Here is a 24,021-nt window from a genome sequence, read left to right on the forward strand (position 1 = left end):
ATTACCAAATTCACCTCTTCCTCTTCTTGTCTGTGACTTCAGAGCTTAGTCAGTTTGCAGCTCTTCATTCCATCAGCTAGAAGTATCCTCTTAACACCACTTGATACCTGGAATGCGCAAGTATCCGCGTGATAACATTTGCAAAAAAAAAAAAATCAAACAAACCCTCAAATATATGCTTGGTGCATTTTGCACAACAGCATTTTACAACTATGCAGTGTACCCAACATGATTGCACAACATTCCCATCTATGTTCAGTATTGCTCACTCCACTTCAACAGGGAGCTTTTTATGTACAAGTATGGCTACTCTATGTTGCCTACTGGAAAGATATGTATCCACACTGGTCCACCCTCTTATAAGCTGCAGGCAAATATTACTTACAGGAGAGTAGAATATGCATTTTTAGTTTATTAAGCAGTGTTAATATTTTTCTTTTGATTGGGGAGTGTGTGCCATCCACATTAAGCATAAATATAATAGCGTTATCCATTCTCTGTCCACACCTTCTTTTGTTTTATCCTGTTGAGTCATTCCTGGATTAGCCCCTGCCATAAACCAATGGGATTCATTATTCTTCAACCTAAGCACTGCCCTCCCTCCCCCCAATTTCCTGCCACTCAGCCATAATATTCCACCATTTTTACCTTCCCTAGTTTGTTCTCCCTCCTCCCAACTCCTCACTTCACTTGCCTACTAGAATAAACACCCCTACTTCCACCTCTCCCAGTGACTTGTCCAACATGTCTGTCATCTGGTGTACCTCTGATGTGCTGCATATGAGAATCAAACCATTCCCTGGTCTCATCCATTCATAGATGGAAGTTTTAGTTTATCATCTTGGATATTTCCCCTTTGCTACCATTTTGCCTTCTCTGAGCTGGGGGGTTTTTCATGGCCTTCCCACTGCAGTTTTGTAGACATCTCCTGGGAGATAGAATCCAACCATCGCACCATTCTGCACCAGCTGATAGCTGCTCTGGCACCCAGTCCATGTATGTCCTTACTGTGGGTGGGAGGGGTGTTGGGGACGATGTTCACTGCAGGTCTTGGGGTCTAGAAGATTTTTGCTGATTTTTGGACATATTCTGCAGGAGGACCACCACCACTATATATAATGGCTTGCATCATGTGACACTGCAACCCCCGACCACCACCCCCAACCCCAGAACTATCTTTCAGTCTTGAATAGAGTTTGCCAGATACACCAAGATGTTCTGTTTTGTTGTTTGTTTTTTTTACAGTATACACACTGTTACTAGAACCCTAATGACTTATTTTTAGATCTAGTACTAGTTCTTGATGTATTCCAAGTGTAAAATGTGTAGTGTTTTGATTCTTGAAGCCATGTACCAGTTAATACAGTGAAAGAAAAATTTTTTATCTTGAAATGCTATGAGCGTGGGTTTTTTCCATGTTGTGTTCTTCCTTGTTTCTCTCCAGGCACATACTGCCAGCAGCGGGAAGTCGAGGCCATCACCGAAGGGGTGGAGGAAGATGAAGGGTTCTGTTGTTGCGAGCCTGGTCACATTCCTCATATGCTGTCCTTTAATGCTGCCTTTGGTCAGCGCTGGCTTGCCTGGGAGGTCCTGGTTACGAAGTATGTTCTGGAAGGATACAGCATTACTGACAACAGTGCTGCCTCCATGCTTCAAGTGTTTGACCTGCGGAAAATACTGACCACATACTACGTCAAGGTACAACACCCAGTTGTCTATGAATGTACTGAAAGCGTAACATCAAATAAATTCCCAGTCTACTGTTTTAGAAAACACTGCAGCAAAAAAGAAGGGGTACATGGCTACAAAAACATGTGCTAGAAAAGAAATCCTAAGCTAAATGCAAAGAATCCATGTCCAGGGAATGGAATAGCAGACTAGTGGTTAGAACAGTGTGCTAAAAACAGGGAAGTCCAGATTTAAATCTTGCTGATGCTGCATCGTATCCCAGGAAAAGTCAAGTCACCTTGCATTGTTTTTGGTACAAAACTTAGATTGTGAGTCCTCTTGGGTAGGGAAATAATGTACCTGAATTTGTAGCTCACCTTGCATTAGGATTTAGATAAATGAAAGTTAAATCTAAGATCCAAATTCAGGGGCCCTTTTACAAAAGCGTTAGTAAGCCCAACACGGGCTTTACCGCATGCTAACCTGGAACTACCGCTGGCCCAATGCGGCCGCTCGTGGTAGTTCCGCCTCGAGAGTGTGCCATTTCCAGAGTGCTGGGGGAAAAAATGTATTTTATAGCACAGCGCTAACCCGACGTAATTGGGCAGTTCCGCAAGCTGCCTGGTTACTGTGGGAGCCATTACCGCTACCTCAATGGGTGAGCCCACCTGCATTGCTACACGGTAAGAGTAATCTTACCACTTGGCCATTTTTAAGGGCTTTTTACCCACTGTGGGAAAAAGGGCCCTGGCATGCGGGAAAAATGGCCCCCACCGCTACCGCAAGTGCTTTTTTCCAGCAGCTTAGTAAAAGGACCCCTCAGGTCTTCCTTTTCAAGTGAAGTATCAAAATGTATTCCTAAACTGAGACCTTACACCAGTTTAAGCTTAATTATATTAGAAATAGCTCACATTGGTTTTTATTTCATGAAACACACCTCAGCTCTGGAATGATCTACCCGCTTTTATCCATTGTGAACTGTCTTTTAAGAACTTTAAATCTCTACTCAAATCTAATTTTTCTGTTGCCTTTGGACTACCTCAGCAGTGATATTTTTCTGACTATGGGTTCCACCTGTTATTTATTTGTAAATGCTGAATGATCTTGGTTTGTGTGTGCTTTTCTTATCATAATGGAATTCTGTTTGATAGCAAATTTTAATAAACAGATAATCTACCTTTTAAAATAGCTCAGTATCTGCAAAACCATTGTATGTCACCTCTAAATAGCTTATCCTTTTATCTGAAGTCTCTGTAGAAGTATTTGCTAAGGGCATTCTGTTCAAAATTAGAGTATCTTATGCACGTTTCTGCTGCACTAGTTATGCAGCCTGTTCTAAAATTACTTTTAGGGATTTGTTTCATGAGAAATTGTTTATGTGAAGTGCCCAAAAAAGTCAAATACAACCAAACTCTGAGCCTATTCAAAAGAAGATTGCCGAATCAAAAGAAATCTTGAAAGAACCTTGAGAAAATTGTGGTGTAAGAGAAGCTCACCATGTCACCTTATTAGCTGCAACTATGTGTGCTCTGTACTCCCCATATAATCGTCATTGGTTTCCAATCCAAAATGTGTTCATAAAGTTCAGTTAAAACTGTGATACTTCTCAAACTATCCTAATACTGTGTCTAATAACTTCAAAACATTCAAATATATAAGTAACATGTATTGGTTCCAAGTTTCCTTTGCTAGCCTTTTCACTCTTTGCACACTTGTGAATCACATCATTATGAATTCAGTGCAATATATGTTCTTCTTTAATCCTAAGGCAAACTATCTGGAACCTTAGAGCTTCTCCTATCTGTCTCCAAATATCAGCCTTGAAAGAAGAGATCAACAAACTGAAGAAGGAATTAACTACAATTAAAGAAGCGACCAGGATTACTCATTTCCCAGCTAATTTACCACCACCACTGCCTCAGAGAATGAAACATCAGAGGAATAGATGGATTACAGTAGGCTCTGGTAGACTAAGATCTGTGACACAGAAACACTCGCCCTTCCAAGCTTTGTCCCTGTCAAATTCTTTTGCAGCGTTGCATCATTATGATAGCGAAAAAAGAAGTACTGTGGTAGAACCAGAGGCAATGAAAATAGCACAACCCCAGAAACATCCTCCAACTAATGACAGAATTGTGAAAAGCAGAAAATTTATTACTGCTCGGAGACTTCATTATCAGAGGCATTAACTTAGGAGCACAGTTCAGGGGTTCCAACATAGTGAAATGTTTTCCAGGATATTCAGCTACAAGATGTACAGACCAAATACTGAAAGTGATCCGAGAAGAGAGCGAGGCTTCTAACACTGATGTTGTAATTCACCTATGGACAAATGACCTGGCCAACAATAGCAAGTTTACAGCACAGAGAGCGTTCCAGAAGTTTGGGGAGAGACTGAAATCTTTGGTTCGGACTGTGGCTTTTTCTGAAGTAATTCCTGTGTTGGGGAGGGGAGAGGAAAGACTACGCAAAACGGAGGAATTCAATAAGTGGCTTGAGTCTTTGGTGTGAAGAAGAAGGTTTTTAGATACATAGGAGAATGGGGTAATACGTGGAAAAATAACAGGCAGTACTGTAATGATGGGCTACATCTTTCTGTGATGGGGGAAAAGGACTGGATGGTGTCCTCCCTTCAGATTAAGATCGGACATCGAGAGTGAAGTCCAGATTCTTTTTGGTTCTCCTGATGACGCTAATAGCAGTGAAACACCATGTGTGTTGAGAACGGAGGATGGAATTATAGAGAGAATTAAGAATTGAAGGATAACTAGAAAGAACAGGAGCCGCTTCAAGGAAGGTGGCTCAACGTACAGATTTTTACTATCACGGTCACCTATTCACAAAACTCTGGCAACTCACAGATAACGACAACACCAGCCCTAAGCTAAGTATTCATTTGTAAGGTGATAGGTCTTTATGAAGTAGGTTTGGCACCAGAAGCATTATTACTTAGGAGGAAAGGGAGGGCACATATTACCAGTTGACTCGCCAGAGTAATATGCGTTTCACTGAGCACTTTATATATATTATAAAATGAAGTATGTTTTGTTTTAAGTTTCACAGCATATAAAAAATAACAAAAAAAACGTATTTAAATAAGACTACTATCGTTTCTGCATATTCTATAGTTAAAATTTAATGCCAAGAAGTGTAGAGTGATGCACTTGGGGTGCGGAAACCCAAAAGAAAGATACCGGATATGAGGGGAGAGATTAGTTATCTCGACTCAGAAGAGAGACCTTGTGGTGTTGGTGTCGGAGGATCTGAAGGTGAAGAAACAATGCGACAAGGTGACGGCCGTGGCCAGAAGGATGCTAGGCTGCGTAGAGGGGGGGCATAATCAGCAGAAGAAAGGAGGTGTTGATTCCCCTCTACAAGTTGTTGGTGAGGCCCCACTTGGAGTATTGTGTTCAGTTTTGGAGGCCGTATCTTGCTAAAGATGTAAAAAGACTGGAAGTGGTGCAAAGAAAAGCTACGAAAATGGTATGGGATTTGCGTTGCATACCGTACGTGGAGAGACTTGCTGACCTGTACATGTATACCTGGGAGGAAAGGAGAAACGGGTGATATGATACAGACGTTCAAGTATTTGAAAAGTATTAATTCTCAAGCGAACCTTTTCCGGAGATGGGAAGGCGGTAGAATTAGAGGACATGAATTGATGTTGAAGGGGGGCAGATTCAGGACTAATGTCAGGAAATATTTTTTCATGGAAAGGGTGGTGGATATGTGCAATGCCCTCCCACGGGAGGTGGTGGAGATGAAAACAGTAATGGAATTCAAACATGCGTGGGATAAACACAAAGGAATTTGTTTAGAAGGAATGGTTCCGTGGAATCTTAGTGGAGATTGGGCAGCGACGCCGGTAATTGGAAACAAAACGGGAGCTGGGCAGACTTCTACGGTCTACGTCCTGATCGTGACTGAATAGATAGGGATGGACTGGAGTGTAAATTTTAAGGGGCTTCGATGTTAGCTTCAAAACTTAGTACAAGAACAGTATTGGGCGGACTTCTACAGTCTGTGCCCTGAGAAAGGCAAGGACAAATCAAACTTGGTTATACATATAAAGTATCCACATACCATGCAAAGTGAGTTTATCTTGTTGGGCAGCCTGGATGGGACTGTACAGGTCTTTATCTGCCATCATTTACTATGTTACTATATGTTACTATGTTACCCAAATGCAGAAGCGAGGATGTAGAATGGCAAGTAGTTATCAACAGCGACAAGTTCCCTCTGTTATGGTATAAAAAGACTGTTGGCCACTGTCAAGTTTATGCTGGCATTTTAGTCGAGCTCCTGAAGCAGTTGGCATCTCAACAAAACATGGTCACAAATTGAGTACAGCTGGATAATGTAATTGGACCTATAGAGGAAGGTGGTCTACATTTCGGTATCTCTTCTTCAGTGTCATATAGTTGCAGCTAATAAGATGACACTGTGAGCTCTTAATTTATAAAGTTTTTCCACTCTTATGTAATAATCTCAAGATTTTTTTCAAGATTTAGTTATTTCATTTTTGATTCAACAGTCTTCTTTTGAATAGGCTCACTTGTGTTGTATTTGCTTACTCTATTTTGATCATGCTTTTGGTGGTTATTTTATGAAGGTAACATAGGCGTCTATGTTTCTTTTTTAAAATAGGCTTATACATCCTATTCTGCAAAGCCGATTTTTTTTCAACCATCCCGACCCCTGAGGAAGGCTTCGTGCTGAAACACAGCCTGTGTAGGGTCTTTTGTGTCAGCTTATTTTGGCAAATAAACTCTTGGATGCTCTTACTCCTTGTTTGCGTTGGCATTTGGAACTTCCTTCATTTTCACCCTTGTTGTTTCTGTTATAATGTACCATTTCCGAAGTTCATATTTTTCTAGGATAACCTATAATCTCATGGGGACAATGCAGGGATAGATTTGTTCTGTTTATTTTATGTTTGGTTATAGAGCAGAATGTGTTCATTTTATAAGTAGTTGAATGCATACACTTTAGTAGTTGGTTCATTCTTTCTTCTAATTTCTACCCTATGTTAGGGCATTATCTACTATGTCGCAGCCTCTTCTAAGCTGGAAGACTGGTTGGGCAATGAAACTATGCAGGATGGGCTTCGCCCTTGCTCTGACCGCAGTTATGTCGATGTAGATCCTACCTTTAATCCAAACATTGATGAAGATTATGACCTCAGACTGGCAGGAATATCCAGAGATAGTTTCTGTGGAATTTACCTCAACTGGATTGAATACTGCTCCTCAAGGAGAGAAAAGGTGGGTTTCCAAACAAGGCCTTGTGACACACATCTTAATTATATTCCTACACCGAAGCCTGATAATTTGTCTAGTGATGAAACAAATTGTCATGTGACAGTGCTTCTGTAAATGCTTATTCAGCTTTAAAATTCATATGTGATTTAATTTTGAGTATTGAATGATGTGGTATCTTTACCTGTGTGTTTGGCAATATAATTATTTAATTTCTATCCCATTTATTCCCAATCAAATTGGGTTCAATGTGGCTAACAGATTATTATAGTAATACAAATCAGGTTGAATGTATCTAATATATTAACCTAACAGTACAAATTAGTCAGTGACTACATCAGTATAAAAGACTTTTGTGGGGTTGAATTAAACAATAATTAAATAGAATGTAATAATTTGAAATAATAAAATTATGAAGTGAAAAAGAATGGAAATGGACACTTTGCATTACTGAGGGGACCCCCCCCCCCCCCCCCCCATAAGGACACTTCCTTATGGGAGGGTCCATCAGTAAAAAAAAAAAAAAATTCTTAAAGGTTTTTTAAAATTTCTGGAATTTCAAATAATTATGCTCCCATTTTACTAGTTTGGGGAGGGAGTTCCACCATTTGGTGTATTGATAAGGGAACCCTGCTGTGAAAGCTGATGTATATACCAGTGGCGTAGCTGCGTGGGGCCTGGGCCCCCGTAGATTTGGCATGGGTTCAAAGTACTGGTAGACATTTGTACCTGCTTTGACTAAAGGAACATTTTTATGGCACCCCGACAAAATAGTCTATAGCCCTTCACAGAAATAAAAAGTATATTAAAAACTGTGACTCCCTCTATCTAGAGGTCCAGCATCTCTTCTCCCCCTCTGTCCCCTACACCCTCATCTGACCTCTCTCTTCCTTTAACTCCCTCTCCAGTGCAGCAGTTTTTCTCTTCCCACCCCCGTGTTCTGTCATCTCTGGAATTATAGTGGAATTAGAAAAGGTACAGAGAAGAGCGACAAAATGATAAAGGGGATGGGAAGATTTCCCTATGAGGAAAGGCTGAAGTGGCTAGGGCTCTTCAACTTGGAGAAAAGACGGCTGAGGGGAGATATGATAGAGGTCTGTAAAATGATGAGTGGAACAGGTAGACGTGAATCACTTGTTTGCTCTTTCCAAAAATACTAGAACTAGGGGGCATGCAATGAAGCTACAAAGTAGTAAATTTAAAACAAATCATAGAAAATTTTTCTTCACTCAACGTGTAGTTAAACTCTGGAACTCATTGCCAGAGAATGTAGTAAAAGCAGTTAGCTTAGCGGAGTTTAAAAAAGGTTTGGATGGCTTCCTAAAGGAAACGTCCATAGACCATTATTAAAATGGAGTTGGGGAAAATCCACTGCTTATTTTTAGGATACGCAGCATAAAATGTATGGTACTTCTTTGGGGATCTTGCCAGGTACTTGTGACCTGGATTGGCCACTGTTAGAAACAGGATACTGAGCTTGATGAACCTTCGATTGGCCCAGTGTGGCAGTACTTATGTCCTACTACCCCTTTTTCTGCATTCTGGCATCTCTCCCCCTTCCTCCCCTTCCCATGATCTGGAAATGCATCTCTTACCCTTCCTTCTCATCCATCTCCCTACTTAGTCCAGCTTGTCTCCCTCTTTCTCCTGCCTACCTTCTGAGGTCCAGTATCTCTCCCCCCCGGCAATCCTCCAACGTTCCTGTGGTCCGCTGGCAGTGTCAACAACCTGCTTCGGCTGCTCTCAAAAGCGTCCTCTATGTTGGGTCCTGCCTGCATGGACATAAGAAGTTGTATCAGATGAGGCAGGACCCAACAGAGGGAACGCTTCTGGAGCCAGCTGAAGTATCTTGTTAACTTGTTGACACTGCTGATGGCCCACAGGAACATTGGAGGATCGCGGTGGGGGGGGGGGGGGGGGGGGGGGCTAGATAGATACCAGACCGTGCAGACCAAGCAGGAGGAAGGAGAAGACATTCTGGACAGTTAGCACTGAAACTGGGGTGGCAAAGGGGAGGCATACCTCGGCTCAAAGCAGCAGCGGGATTCAAAAAGACACACAGCTACGGGAGCAGAACAGGCAAAATACTCAGGGGCGGGCCCTTTTATTGAGAGGCTTATTTGTCAGGGGCCAAATTGTGGTCAGGCCCTTTTGCCGGGGGCTTTTCTTGTATGTGATTTTTTTTTTTTTATCGGGGCTATTTTGACCAGGTACCCATTTTTATATGGAAAATAAGATGTGAACATGAAGGCTAAATGCAGCATTTTCTTTCTTCAAATGAGCCACACCCTGTAATTATCACCACTTAATGCAGCTCAAAGTGTTGTTCTAGCTGGGTTATAGGTGGGCAATTGTCAGATCACCCTTTTTATCTGGATTACCCTACCACATAGGTGCTTAGTGTCTGTCCTTGAGAGCCGCAACCCGGTTGGGTTTTCAGGATTTCTCCAATGGATATGCATGAGATCACATGCACTGCCTCCATTGTATGCAAATAGATGTCATTCATATTCAGTATGGAAATCCTGAAAACCCAGTTTGATTTGGCAGCCCTCGAAGACAAATGTTGTACCCCTGCCCTGGCATCTACCCATGTATTTGAAAATTTGTAGCGCTATATAAATGCTAAATAGTAGTAGTAGTAGTCTCTTTCCTTTATTTTTTATTTTTTAGAAAATATGATGTTCCTCTGATTTTTTTTATTTTATTTTTTTGTAGCTTCGTTTAATATAAAATACAAATTAGCAAGACACATTCGTCAGGTTACTTTCTGTGGTCTGTTAGAATTAATGTTAAATGCAGGAGAAATGTAGTAATTTTAATTCTGATCTTAAGGCATTTTTTTTTTTTTTTTTTGGGGGGGGGGGGGCGTAAATCTTCCCTTACATGTATGCTTTATGCTTCCTGTACACATTCCAAGCATAAAGTAGCATTCAGTACTCAGACTTTCTATGGTATCAGGGTTGAGATGCAAATAATATGGTTCTTGAAAGTCTCTTGTTCTAGGCTTCATGGTACTCTAAATGCAGATAGTGATTGGCATGTAAATATCACCAGATGTTTGTCTTTCTTTGGGATTTTTTTTTTCTTACCCTCCAACCTAACCAGCTTAACAGATATGTTTCATGAGAGTTCATACATTGCGTCTTCTCACTGTGACCTGTCTTGTTCCTTTCAAGCGGCTGGATACAGGTAAAGACTCAGCCCTGGTGACTCTTTGTTATGGGCTCTGTGTTCTTGGAAGGAGAGCTTTGGGAACTGCTTCTCATCACATGTCCAGGTAAGTGAATGAATGTATTTATTTTAAGACAGGGGTGTGAGAAAATGCAAAGAAAATGGGGTAATATATAGAGGAGAAGGCGGGGTTAAGATGTCATCATCAGCTTTGCTGACTGAGCGTGTCTGGTTGGTTTGCTGCCAATTTTTTTCCCCTGGAAATATGCCTCGTATGAAAAGAAAGGGGGTTGTCAGGACAGCTCCCCCAGCCTTGAGAATCTCCTCACCTGTGCAGCAGACTATCGACCAATTCACTGCAAAGGTTCCCATTGGTTCTGGAGAGGTGGATTTTGCTTTGCAGGAAGAAGGAGAGCTCCCTGCTTAAGGGCAAGTTGTGACACTCTCCCCTCCGGCACTTGAACCACCACCGTGTCTGTCCGATAAACAGGCATTGGCTGGAGTTCTTTCTTCGTAAATCATGCGAGAGCAGGACCCAGGATAGGGTGCAATAGCTGGTGGTCTGGATGAGATCTCAGGGAGCATGTTGAGAGCATCGGAGTCAACAAAAACCTTATCAGTGGTATCCTTGGAGAACATATGGGAAGTTCTTCAGAAGTTGAGCGGAACAGTAGAGAAGTCAGCAAAGGACGTTTCAGCTCTTGTGAGTAAGATCGATAACTGAGTCTTTGGATGGCACAAGAAAGGAATTCTCAACCCAAATAGAAATGCTTAAAACTGAGGTTGCAGATGTACAAAATGTGACGGCTATTATTATGAAGGATAAATTAGCTTTACATAGGATGGTTGAGTTTATTGAAAATTACAACAGAAGATTGAACTTATGTTTTCTTAATTTTCCTAGGTCTCCAGGGATTTCACCTATAGAGGCCTTTAAGAAATACTTGGTTGAAGTGTTAAGTTTTTCCTGTACAGATTTACCCCCTTTAAATAAAGTTTATTATGTTTCTTCTAAAAACACAAATCAGGAAACACGAAATGTGCCTTTAGATGTTGCAGCTACTTTGGAAACCTCACTTTCTGAAGGTTCAGAGAGACTCATCCTTGTTTGTGTTCGAGCAAGATTTAAATTTAATTAGGAAGTTGTACTTTCATATCTACCAGAAGCTTTTCCTTGCAAAAAAAAGTATGGTATGTTTCAAAGTATTACGAGACGTACTCAGGAGAGAAGAAAGGCTTTCTTGGTTTTAAGACAGGATATATATATAGTGTGTGTGTGTGTGTGTTGATATATATATAAAAGCTAGATATAGATAAAGAATTAATTTACCGACTTTTTGAAAGAATTCACTCAAGGTGATATACAGCAAGAATAAGTCAAACTTAAGCAATAGACAGTTACAGCAGTAAAAATGTTCAAATAATATAAAGTATGGAATAGTGTATTACAGTGTCAACAAAATATGTAATAGAACATTTTTTTAAAATTCTTTATAAGTTTTAACATTTATATCAACAAACATAAATGTATTGAAATATCGGAAATATAATAAAACATATGACATACTTTATATCATTCAAATAAAATAAGGAAAAAATTTGTTATATAATTTGTCCACAATTATTTGGTCGAGATACTAAGAAATAATTCAAGTGGAAAATTATAGTAAATTAACATGTTACAAACGGATGGGAGAAACGAGTGTACACAGCTGATATTCAGCATATTTAAACTAAGGGAGTACCTCCATGGTAGGAACAGCCTTTGCCCTTGATTCAATAAACTCTAATAACTTCTTGGGAGTAAAGAAAACATAGTTCACCAGATCAATTGAAATACAACATTTACAAGGAAATCTCAGCACCAATGTGCCTCCTAATTTTAGCACCCTAGACTTATACGAAAGAAATTCTTTTCTCCTCTTTTGTGTAATCCTTGCTAAATCTGGGAACACTTGAATCTTTTGTCCCATGAAAGAGTCGTTAATATGTCGAAAATATAACCGAAGAATATTGTTTCGATCAAACTCGAGGGCAAAAGTTACCAATAATGTAGTTCTTTCAGATGTCAGTTCGAGAGAGTTCTCCGTAATAGAACATTTTAATAGACAGCATAGGATGTAAGCAAAGATGGAAAATATAGATATAGGTAAGATAGAGCAACAGGAGTAAGAAGATAGGGAGATTAATTTAAGGAAGCTGTACATGAGGTCAGAAAGGTGATGCACAATGAAGCTGACAGAGCAAAGTGCAGTTAATCTGTATGGTGTGCTTCTGCACATAAACTTTATTTTTACCTCATACTTACTATGAACCTGAACAGTTACATGCCTTTATTGACTTGAAGAAGATCATGAAAGGAACCCCTCATCGAGTGTGATTCAAGCTTTAAAGACTATGCTATTGCTTTCTTTTTCTTATTTGTATCGCCTTACTTCTTTTCCCCTCCTCCCAATATAGTGGTCTAAGGAAGATATTTAAGTGTATTTTTTCTTTTTTTTTGACTGATTAATGCCTTGAATTAATTATCTGAGTTTCTGTTTGCAAGTGTTTGACTTGTGTAGTATTTTGAAAATTAAGAAATGAGTTAATATCCTTTGACTGTAAAGCATACATTTTATCAGTTTGAGAATTCCTTAACCCTGACCAATTTGTAACCTTATTTCTCACTACTACCAGCTTGAAATAATAAGTTTTCTTCATCTTTGGTGCTCAGTAGTGCTTTGTACATCGAAAACATAAAATCTAAAAACAGAAATGCAGTTTATATTTAAAATTAAACAAACTAAATTTTAATCCTACCTGTCCAGACAAACAGCCTGTTCAAAGTCTAAAGGCCTATACAAAACAAGACTGGTTTAAAACCTAGCTAGAGAAGGCTCCAAATCTCTATTCCACAGAACAGAGGTTCCATAGGAATAGCGCCAACGTGCAAAAAGCTGTCTGCCAAATACTGTCCCAACATGCACAGTTTAAAGCAATGAGCCCAAATGCTCATAGTCAAAGTAAAAAGGTTCAAGATTTGCAAGGAAATGCTTGAGGAAATTTGGATTTTGTTATTACAGAGACATGGTTCAAAGAGGGATGCAACCATATAGGGCTATACTCTTTTTAGGAAGAATGAGTAGCGAAGAGGTGGAGGAGTGGCACTATATGTGAAAAACAATATTAGAAAAGCTGTAATGCAGGGAATCTGGGGAAAGGAAGAAGATATATGGATCGCCCTGGAAAGAGACGATGGAATTTGTTATCCACATGGGTGTTACCTACAGACCTCTGGCACAAATGGAGAAGTTGCACAAGGATTTGATAGAAGATATCCATAAAATTGGTATGAAAATGAAGGCACTTTTGCTGAGAGATTTCAACTTGCCTGATGTGGTTTGGAGCATCATGTTGGCAAAATCGGAAAGAAGCAGATCATGGATGCCTGTCAGAGTGCCTTGCTCAGACAAATGGTGTCAGAACCCACGAGGGAAGGGTCGATGCTGGACCTAGTGGTCACAAATGGAGGAAGTGTTTTAATGTCTGGGTGGGTGCCCACCTAGGCGATAGTGATCTTCACACGATATGGTTTGATATAAGAACAAGAGTGGAGTACAGATGCACAGTACTCGATTTCAGAAGCCCCTGAAAAGCTGCACTGCTACCTATCCAAATCTATTCAGCCACGATCTGGGGACAGACCGTAGAAGTCTGCCCAGCAATAGCTTTGCTTCCCATCACCACTAAGCTTCTGTGGATCCATTCCTTTTAAACAGGATTTCTTTGTGTTTATCCCACACATTTTTGAATTCCGTTACCATTTTCATCTCCACCACCACCTGTAGGAGGGCATTCCAGGTATCTACCACCCTGTCGGAGAAAACAATACTTCCTGACATTATTCCTGAGTTGGCCCCCCTTCAACCTCAATTAATATCCTCTAGTTCCACCACATTCCTGTCTCTGGAAAAGGTTTGTAGATTAATACCTATTGAACATCTGTATCATATCTGATTTGTTTTAAACTTACTTCTTTGTAACTTCATCGCATACCCCCTTGTCCTAGTATTTTGGAAAGAGTAAACAAACGATTCACATCTACATTCATTCTTTTATATACCTCTATCATATCAGATACCTTTATCATATCTCCCCTCAGCCATCTTTTCTCCAAGCTGAAGAGCCCTAGCCACTTTAGCACCACTTTAGCCTTTCCTCATAGGGAAGTCATCCCATCCCTGTTATCATTTTCATCGCCCTTCTCCGTACCTTTTCTAATTCCACTATATCTTTTTTGAGATACGGTGACCAGGATTGCTCACAGTATTTGAGATGTGGTCACACCGTGGAGCGATACAAAGACATTATAGCATCCTGATTTTTGTTTTCCTAATAATACCTAACATTCTATTTCCTTTCTTCGCCACCGCCGCCTTACACTGAGAAGAAGGTTTCAACGTATCGTCAATGATGACACCTAGATGGTTTTCCTGGGCAGTGACTCTTAATGTGGAACCTTGCATCTCGTATCTATAGTTGGGGTTCCTCGGTTCCTCTTTCCCACATGCATCAATTTGCACTTGTTCACATTAAATGTCATCTGTCATTTGAATGCCCAGTCTCGTAAAATCCTCTTGTAATTTTTCACAATCCTTTTTCGATTTAACAACTTTGAATAACTTTGTGTTGTCAGCAAATTTAATTACCTCACTAGTTTTTCCCCTATCTAGATCATTTATAGATATGTGTAAAAGTAGCAGTCCCAGCATAGACCCCTGCGGAATCCCATTATCAATCCTTCTTTGTTAAGAATACAGCACTGACCATTTAACTCTACTCTGTTTTCTATCTTTTAACCAGTTTTTAAGCCACAATAAAATACTGCATCCTATCCCATGATGTACCAATTTCCTCTGGAGTCTTTCATATGAGATACTTTGTCAAATGCCTTTTAAAAATCCAGATACACAATATTGACCAGCTCACCTTAATCCATATGTTTGTTCACCCCTTTAAAGAAATGTAGTAGATTAGTGAGGCAAGATTTCCCTTCATTAAATCCGTGTTGGCTTTGTATCATTAATTTGACTGGTCCTGGTGTCAGAGACTGGCACATTGGCACTGACTCACGGAGGGGAAGCGGGTCTCTTGGCATCGACACTGCTCTCGTGTACCGGCAGTGCTGATGACCCAGGTGACTTCCTATCTCTGTGGCAATCAAATACATTTTACAGGGGAGAGACAGTGGTAATTTGTGGCCTGAAATCCCATTTAAATTAAGAAAATGCAATTGCACTCGTAAATGGAACTTGTTATGTTAGTATTTCACAGTATTAAACATTTAGAGAAGCAAGTAAATGTAAACTGTACAGATTTGCTCCAGTCTGCCTGCCTATGAGCTCAATAGTATTTTGTTGTTTCCTAACAGCAATTTGGAGTCTTTCTTGTATGGGCTTCATGCCTTGTTTAAAGGAGATTTTCGTATTTCATCAATCCGGGATGAGTGGATTTTTGCTGACATGGAATTGTTGAGGAAGGTAGTGGTTCCTGCAATACGCATGTCACTCAAACTTCATCAAGTAAGTAGCTGTAAAAGTACTCTGGCATCTATTCTTTTCAGCCACTGCTTTTCTTATATATCTTCTCTCAACCATAGTAAGAAAGAGGAACTGAAGTGGAAACTTTTTTTTTTCTTTTCCTCTGTCTCTCACTTGCTGCTTTTATTGTGAATTAGGACTAACTAGTTCAAATTAATTTTGTTCACTATGGAAAAGAATTCAAATGTTATGTGAACTAAGACAGATATAGCTCAACTATGATAAATCTTTGAGACATTCTGGTCAACTCAAGTATTTAGGCTTAGTTTAGATGAAAATATTTGCAACCATATAAATGTCATGTGTAGCACACATCTTGGAGAAAGATTTTTGGCTTTGTATGTTGAGAAGAAAAAACATTAGGAGGACAGACCTATTTAAAAGGCTGGGAACTTCTGCTTGAATGTGTATATAGCTCATTTATGATCTAGGGATGGGTAGAACACCATTCATTGCTTAGGGAGCGAAAACTTGGGGTCATGAATGTTGGAGATGACTAGCCTTTCATTTATTGTACCATGAGCTGAGCATAGCTTGGCATGTAGCAGTCATAAAGAAACTGGCAAAAAATACTTCAGTGTTTCATTTATACCCAGTTGTATTCCTCTTCCTAACCTCTCCTTAGAAAAATAAATGTTGATCAATAAGAAGTGTCGTATTCCTGGTGAAAGTGTTGAAATAGAACGTCTTTCACTGAATTGTGTCATTATAGAATTTTGTTGCTGTGCTGACATCTTTGGCCCTGATCATTTACTTCACAGTACTTGTCAGGCTAAGTGATCCACTGAAATAATGGGCTCTGTACAGGTCCACTCATTAATGTTCAGACTGGAGCTCTTTTGTTTTGTGACCTTCCATCTATACATTACTCATTGTAGAAATGATCGTTTGTCTGCAGGAAGATTCATATGAATTTTTTGAACGTTAAGCCTTTATGATCAACAAATGTAACTGTAGAAAAGAGAGCCAAATATTTGCTCCTAGAAGGTATTTATAATACATTAAGGGGCCCTTCTGCTAAAATGCATTACGTTTTGAGCTTAACACACTATAACGCAGAATTTTAACGTGCAGCATCAAGAAGGGCAGTTCCCACTATTGTTTTTATTGCAGGTCATTTCATTACGGTTCAGATTAACATGGTTAACCTGCTCCTGGTTAATGTGGAAGCACTTAATGCCATCTATTTAAGAGGCGACAAATGATCCCACATTAATTCTGCTTTAGCCAGCTAGCACATTATTTACCGCACCTCTTCCACTCCCACAAAAAAATATGAAAAATACAGTAATGTGCAGTTTAACTCATGGAAACAGGCAAACTACCATATAACATAGTCGCACTGTAGACTTTCGGTATATTAACAGCTCCCTCAGCAACATTCAGGTTAATGGTTGGGGAACCAGACTAGAGTTCCTTTTATCACTGTTATTACTTGCATTGACAATTGAACCATTATCAATTTTTGTCCAATCACAGGCAGAACAGCTAGTTATTAAGATCAAAGATTGAGGCTGATTGACGTGCCTTATTCTTATATGCTGATGATTCCTTAACTTTTCCAAGAAAAACAGGCCATATTAATCTCACATGTGGTTGATGTTATCCACGGAGCCTGATGTGGAAACAGTATCCAGCGTACTTTCCCTTTGAGGTCATAAGACAGCAGTCCCACTGCACATGCATGGATGCCTTCCCGCCCAACTCATGAGCATGGACCAGCAGTCTGTTTTAATCCACTGTGAAGGGAGGTCACACTTTCTTTAGTGTTCTCTTTAGCACATTGCTTGATAACTCTTCAGATGCTTTCCCTCACAGGGTTTTTTTCCCTTTTTGTTTCTTCAGTTGTACTTTTTTATAAAGTTATTACTCATACTTTTTAGAGCCTTCTTCCCCTCTTTAAGGTTTCCTTTATTTTTTGCTTCCAAAGGCCCTCATTGGAACCTGGTTGGTGGTCAGGCCTAGACCCTCTTAGGCCTGAGCACCGACCAGATTCCATTGACTATTTTTCAGGTTAGCTGTGTCCCTTTTTTCCTTCACCATTGAGTCTTTTGATTTTGCTTCAACCGTTTTCCCTTCCATGCCATCTAAAGTTCCCAGTGGATTTAAGCACTGTACTTGGTGCAATTGGACCATCTCTAGGACTGACACCCATTCCTGGTGTCTCCATTGTTCGGGGCCAGACCATGATCATCTAAACTGTGTTCTTTGTTTGCATATGCAGAAAAGAACCCAGAGGTCCAGGGAGGCTCAAAGAGAGATTTTTTGAGCCAGATCTTGAATCATCAGCATCAGTATCGGCCTTTGATTCAGTACAAGCATTGGAAGCATTGGTCTCAATGGCTGCCAGGCTCATGTCTGTCACTGGGAGTGGTCGCTCATCCAGTGGGTCTCAACCTGCCTCGACACCAGCCACTGTTTAGGGCCCCCGGGACTGGTCATCATGCCAAGGAGGTGTGTGTATTTGACGTCCTTGTCAGCACTGAGGAATTTCAGTGCTCGGCATCGGATGAAGGCCAAGAAGCATAAACACTGTTCTCCCTCAACACATGGTGCTGGGAGTTCCGGGATATCGAGGATGTTGGTACCCGAGAAGCATCAATGCTCAGAGGAGCAATTTTTTTGTGCTGCTCTCCTGTTAGCCAAGACCTAGTTTCTCCCATGGCACCGACAACTCTGCAGGCTATGTCAGAACCGGTGCCCCAGGGCATAGGAGCCAGGTCTGTGGGTGCTTGAGCACTCCCAATATTGTCCAAGCTTCTTGAGTATGTCCAGGGAGAGGTAATTTCCATTGGGTTTAGCACCCCAAATTATTTTGAAAAGTTGGTTTCTATAGCCAAAGGATTGGCATAAATAATTCCCTAGACACTGTGTATATCCCCACGTAATTGAGCTCTTGCCCTGGGATAGCAATATTACAGTCCAGCTATTATTTTAGTCTTGAGTTGAAAATGAATTATACGGTTGGGCAGATTGGATGGATCATTCTTTATTTGCTGTCACATACTATGTTACTATGTAATATTTTTTTTAAAAACCCCAGATGGTTCTGCACTTGCAGTCATGTTAGCTATCCCGGAGCATTCCACAGTCTTGACCTCCTTACTTTTAGTTTATTCCTCTACACAGATGGGCAGGCCCCTTAAAAGTTAGCAGGAGGCATTAAGAGGAAAACAAAAGTGGCATATTCAGTTTAGAATGATTATGCTATTTAGCAAATACATTTTTGGGTTTCCATGTACAAATATAACACGACCATACTATTTCTGACATTATAATGCGAGTCAGCTGAATATTTTTTTTCATCACTGGTTAAGTGACTTTTGAATAAGCTTGTTGAATTTTGTTTGCAATAAACTTAGTTGACTGATCTGCAGTTACACTAAAGTAGTTTTTTTCTCATTAAAATACAAATTTTAATGGACAGTGTACTTTTAGTCCAGATGTTTTTGCTTTTTTTCCCAATATAATGTATTAATAAACATATTAAAGTGATAGAACTATAGGACACGTGGGGTACGGAAGAAGCACTGTGGGTTAAACTGGAAAGAAGGAAAGGAAAATGTATTTATATCAGAGTAGTAACAGGTCACTTTCACAGTCAGAAGAAGTGGACAGACTTAATTGAAGACATCCACAAAATAGCTAGGAAAGGGGAAGTACTACTGATAGGTGATTTTAATACGCCGGATGTTAATTGGGGCATCTCTGCTATGGGGTCGTCCAGAAGCAAAGGGATCTTGGATTTCCTACAGAAACAATTGTTCTAGCAGTGGATAAAGGAACCAACGCGGGATGGAGCTATTCTGGACCTGGTGCTTACAAACGGAGAGAATGTTTCTGATGTCACAGTGGGAGACCATTGGGCATCTAGTGATCACCGAATGGTGTGGTTCAATATTAAGACAGAGGAAAGAGCTTATTCAAGATTGAAGGTCCTGGATTTCAAAAGAACTAACTTTGTTGAGATGGGGAAATTTCTCAAGAAAGAGTTAGTAGGATGGGAACAGCTGAAGGAAGTAGAACAGCAGTGGACAAGACTGAAAGCTATTTTAGAGGCAACTAAACTTTGTTAATAAATTACATAAAGGAAAGAGGAAAAGAAGGCCACTCTGGTTCTCGAACATAGTAGCCGAAAAGGTATAGGAAAGGAGGTTAGCCTTCTTACATTATAAGATGACTCAGAAAGAAGAAGACAGAGCGAGAATACTTGGAGAAGCTGGAAATGCTGTCAGGATATCGAAGAATCAAATGGAAGAAAAGATAGCTAATACAGTAAAATTGGGTGATTTCAGATATGTAAGCAACAGGAGGAAGTGCCATAATAGCATTGTGAGGCTCAAAGCTGATGGGGAAGAATATGTGGAAGCTGATAAGGATAAAGCTGAACTGCTTAACAAGAACTGTTCTCAGAGGACTCCGTGCGGAGCTAGCTAAAATAAAAGTAAACAAAGCGATGGGGCCTGATGGGATATATCCAAGGGTGCTCATGGAACTTGGAGAAGTTCTGGTGGCTCCACTGACAGACCTCTTCAATGCGTCCTTAGAGTCCAGAGTGGTCCCGAAGGGCGGATGTGGTTCCTTTGCGCAAGAGTGGAAGTAAGGAGGAGGTTGGGAATTACAGACTGGCCAGTCTGACCTCGGTGCTGAGTAGACTAATGGAAACGCTGTTAAAGCAGAGGATGTGAAGTTTCTCAAATTGAATGCAGGACCTGAGGTATCGTGGCTTCACTAAAGGCAGTTCCTGTCGGATGAATCTGATTGATTTCTTTGACTGGGTGACCAAGCATTTGGACGTGGGAGAGCCACTAGATGTGGTACTTAGATTTCAGCAAAGCCTTCGACACAGTTTCACACAGGCGACTCATAAATAAACTGAGTACCCTTGGTATGCACCTAGAGTAACTGACTGAGTTAAAAATTGGTTGAACAGAAGGAGACAGAGGGTAGTGGTAAATGGAGCTTGCCCTGAAGATAGGAATGTTATCAGTGGAGTACCGCAGGGATTGGACCTAGAGCCAGCTCTTTTTTTTTTTTTTTTAGTTAAGAGGAAATAGGCTTAGTAGGAATCTAATAAAGTATTTGTTCATGGAAAGGGTGGTGGAAGCGTGGAATGGCCTACTAGTGGAGGTCGTGGAGATTAGGACTGTCAAAATTTATGAAAGCATGGGACAAGCACGTGGGATCCCTTAGGAAAAGGAAGTTAGTGGTTACGGAGGATGAGCAGACTGGGTAGGCCATTTTGCCTTTATCTGCAGTCATGTTTCTATGTTTATGTTTAATGTTATACAAAAATCACCAAAATAAAGTCTGCAGTTAAACTGTAAAATTTAAAAATCCATTAACTTCTGAGGTTAACTTCATTATATTTTAACTTCACATCCATTTTAAGTTCAGGGGCTCTCTTTGATCCTATCCCAAATGCACTGGAATCCTCTGGATTGGCATACCTTGAGGCAGGAACACGCCCTGCCTGGGACCTTGAGGAAATGTGTCCTGAGACTAGGGAGACCCCATCCTCACTCACCTACCCATGTACCCTTCCCACACACTTACCTACTATTCCCTCAACTACTATTCACCTACCCTACAGTCTCCCCCTCCCCCTCGGTAGTCCCCCTATTGTGTACATTTTTTGGGAAATGTGTTATTCTTCTTACAGCATCTGCTTCTGCTGTCCTCCACTTTAAAAATAGTGAGAGTTGAGCTGAAGTTAGTGGCAGCCAGCAGAAGATGTTAAAGAAAGATGATGCTTTCCATGGGTAAGTTAGGACTATGGTGTGTTTGGCTTCTAGGTAGGTAGGGATTAGTGGAAGATTGTGAGGGTATTTGGGGGGGGGGGGGGGGGGTAGGGTTACTAGGTGATTGGGGAGAATACTTTGGTGGGGTTGGGTGTTCTCTAGTCTCGGAGCACTTTTGCTTGGGGGTCTCAGGACAGGGTCTTCCTGAGCCTTTAGGTAAGGGATCTTGTGTCTGGTGGCCCCCAAATTGAGAATCTCCGGTCTTTGATGGCTGATATTTGAATTTGCTAGTTTATTGCATCAGAATTAATTGCCCATGCAGCTCATTAATATGCATTTTGCATGTTAACACTAATAAGATTAATCAAACTGTAATGCACTGTAGTAATGGCAGATTTTTTTGTTCATTAAAACCCTTGTTTTATGGCAAGTAATCTTAATGCATAAAAGATCGTCACTAAATTGGAAATAATCTACTGTACCAAGCTTAGCACAATGTATTCAGTCTGCTGTTAGATGTTTAGTTTGCTTCCCTACTACATTATACATCTTTTTAATTCCTTTCTGTTTGCTTTTCATGCAGGATCATTTCACTTCTCCAGATGAATATGATGATCCTGCTGTTTTGTATGAGGCCATTATGTCTCATGAACAGAACCTGGTAATAGCACATGAGGGGGATCCGGCTTGGAGAAGTGCTGTGCTGTCCAACTCTCCTTCTTTGCTTGCTCTACGCCATGTGATGGATGAAGGGACCAATGAATATAAAATCATTATGTTAAATAAGCGTTATCTCAGCTTTCGAGTCATCAAGGTAAGACCTTTTGGGTGAAAAGCGGTGATTTTAGAAAGGCTTTTGCTGTTCAGTACCTGGCTAAGTTGCATTTCAGTTGAACTTGTCTATTTTCAGTTATTATAGCTAAAATCATTGGCATATACATCTGGCTGTTTAAAATTGAGCATATGTATTTTATTATTATAGATATCATATTATATCATATTATAGATATTATAGATATCATCCTCTATCCAGGTATAGATGTTTCCTTATTCCATTAAACTTTTAAAGCACTAGCTTTGTCAGATGAAGATGATGAACACAACTAGCCAGTGTAGAGGGCAACATGTTTCCCTCCTAACCCCCTTCCCCTCTCGTCATAAATGTTCCATTATATCCTCTGCTCAGTCCACAGACTGATCCTATAAAGAGTTATTCACTTGCTTACATGTTCCTCTATTTGCTGATCTAAAGTCACCAGGTAACAAACAGAAGAGGGGGAGATTCGCTTCAACTTGTACAAGACACCAGTAATGAGAAGTAATCCAGTCCTGAGCTTGCTTAAATGTATCTCCTTAGAATCATTTATTTATTGCATTTGTATCCCACATTTTCCCACCTATTTGCAGGCTCAATGTGACTTACAGAGGTGTGTTATGGTATTGCCATTCCAGGATATCAGATACAATTGTTGATGCAAAGAGATTAAGGACGGAAAGAAGTGTTAAGAAAATAGGTATAGAAAGATGATTTTTGGATTACGGTGGATTGGTGAGGTGGTATAGTTGAGCTATGGGTTCTCTTTGTAGGCCTTATTGAAGAGGTATGTCTTCAGGGATTTATGAAAGTTGAATCATGTAGTGTGTATTCTGTGGAAATTATTTTTATCACTTTTAAGACCTTGCTTTGTATTATCCTAAGACTTGCAGACTTGATTGTATAATTTATAGCAGCAGTTTTTATTGCTGCTTTCTCAATACCCTTCTGTTCACCTTTCACCTCTGTTTGTGCTTATAGAGCCAGAGCTCAAAAGGGGATTTTGACATCTTGGCCTTAGATCATACATCAGATTAAAGCTCTGTGGTATAAAAAAAAATTGATACTACTTTTATAGAATGTCTAATGACCCTTGCAGTGTGTATTGTCAAGTAGTAGTAGTATTGTCAGGGCTATGTTTCATCAGTTACAGTAGGTCCCTAATAATTATCCTGCTTACAGAGTTCTTCTGCAGCTCATTGGTTATTTACCCATCAATGCACTCAGTAACATTAGCTACTAAGAACAATGTGCATATCTAAAATATATATATACTAGCCGTTAAGCCTGTAACAACGGGCTAGTTTTTTGTTTTCCTATGCCCCCCCCCCCCCCCCCCCCGTCCACCAACCCTACTCTCTCCCCTGCCCTCCCCCCAGGGTCTGTTTCCCTCAGTTCCACCCCCTCCTTCCCTCCCTGCTCCCTCCTCCTCCGATTTCCACGCCCATGTCCAAGCCCTCCTCCCTATTGGGCTGTACTACTGGTGGAGGCGGGGCTTGGACTTCTACACTCTCAGCGTTCCAACTCTACTGCACATTTGCAGGTGAGTCGGTCACTTGCCGTTTATATGTTTGATGTACAGTGCCCCAATGGTGCTATATACACCTCTACAGAAAAACATTCTAATATTTAACTGCATATAATATACTTGTCCTCAGTATGGTTCTAATTCAGCTGATTAAAACTTCTATGTGAATCCATGATATGACCAGGGCTGAAATATATGATCTGGAAAGTTCTGCTCCTACAAGCTATTACTTCATTACGAAGAATAAGCAAACTTC

General features: G+C 40.4%; 1 protein-coding gene across 1 annotated transcript in view; it reads left to right on the forward strand.

Annotated features, from left to right (window-relative positions):
- Positions 1–24,021, forward strand: part of PCNX1 (pecanex 1) — a 269,570-nt gene that overhangs the window by 228,693 nt on the left and 16,856 nt on the right. Inside the window, 5 exon segments of the mRNA XM_030213968.1 lie at positions 1,445–1,698; positions 6,702–6,932; positions 10,106–10,206; positions 15,514–15,664; positions 22,007–22,237. Coding sequence (XP_030069828.1) covers positions 1,445–1,698; positions 6,702–6,932; positions 10,106–10,206; positions 15,514–15,664; positions 22,007–22,237 — 968 coding nt within the window.

This window comes from Microcaecilia unicolor, chromosome 9 (assembly GCF_901765095.1).
Source record: "Microcaecilia unicolor chromosome 9, aMicUni1.1, whole genome shotgun sequence".
In the NCBI taxonomy this organism is placed as follows: Eukaryota; Metazoa; Chordata; class Amphibia; order Gymnophiona; family Siphonopidae; genus Microcaecilia; species Microcaecilia unicolor.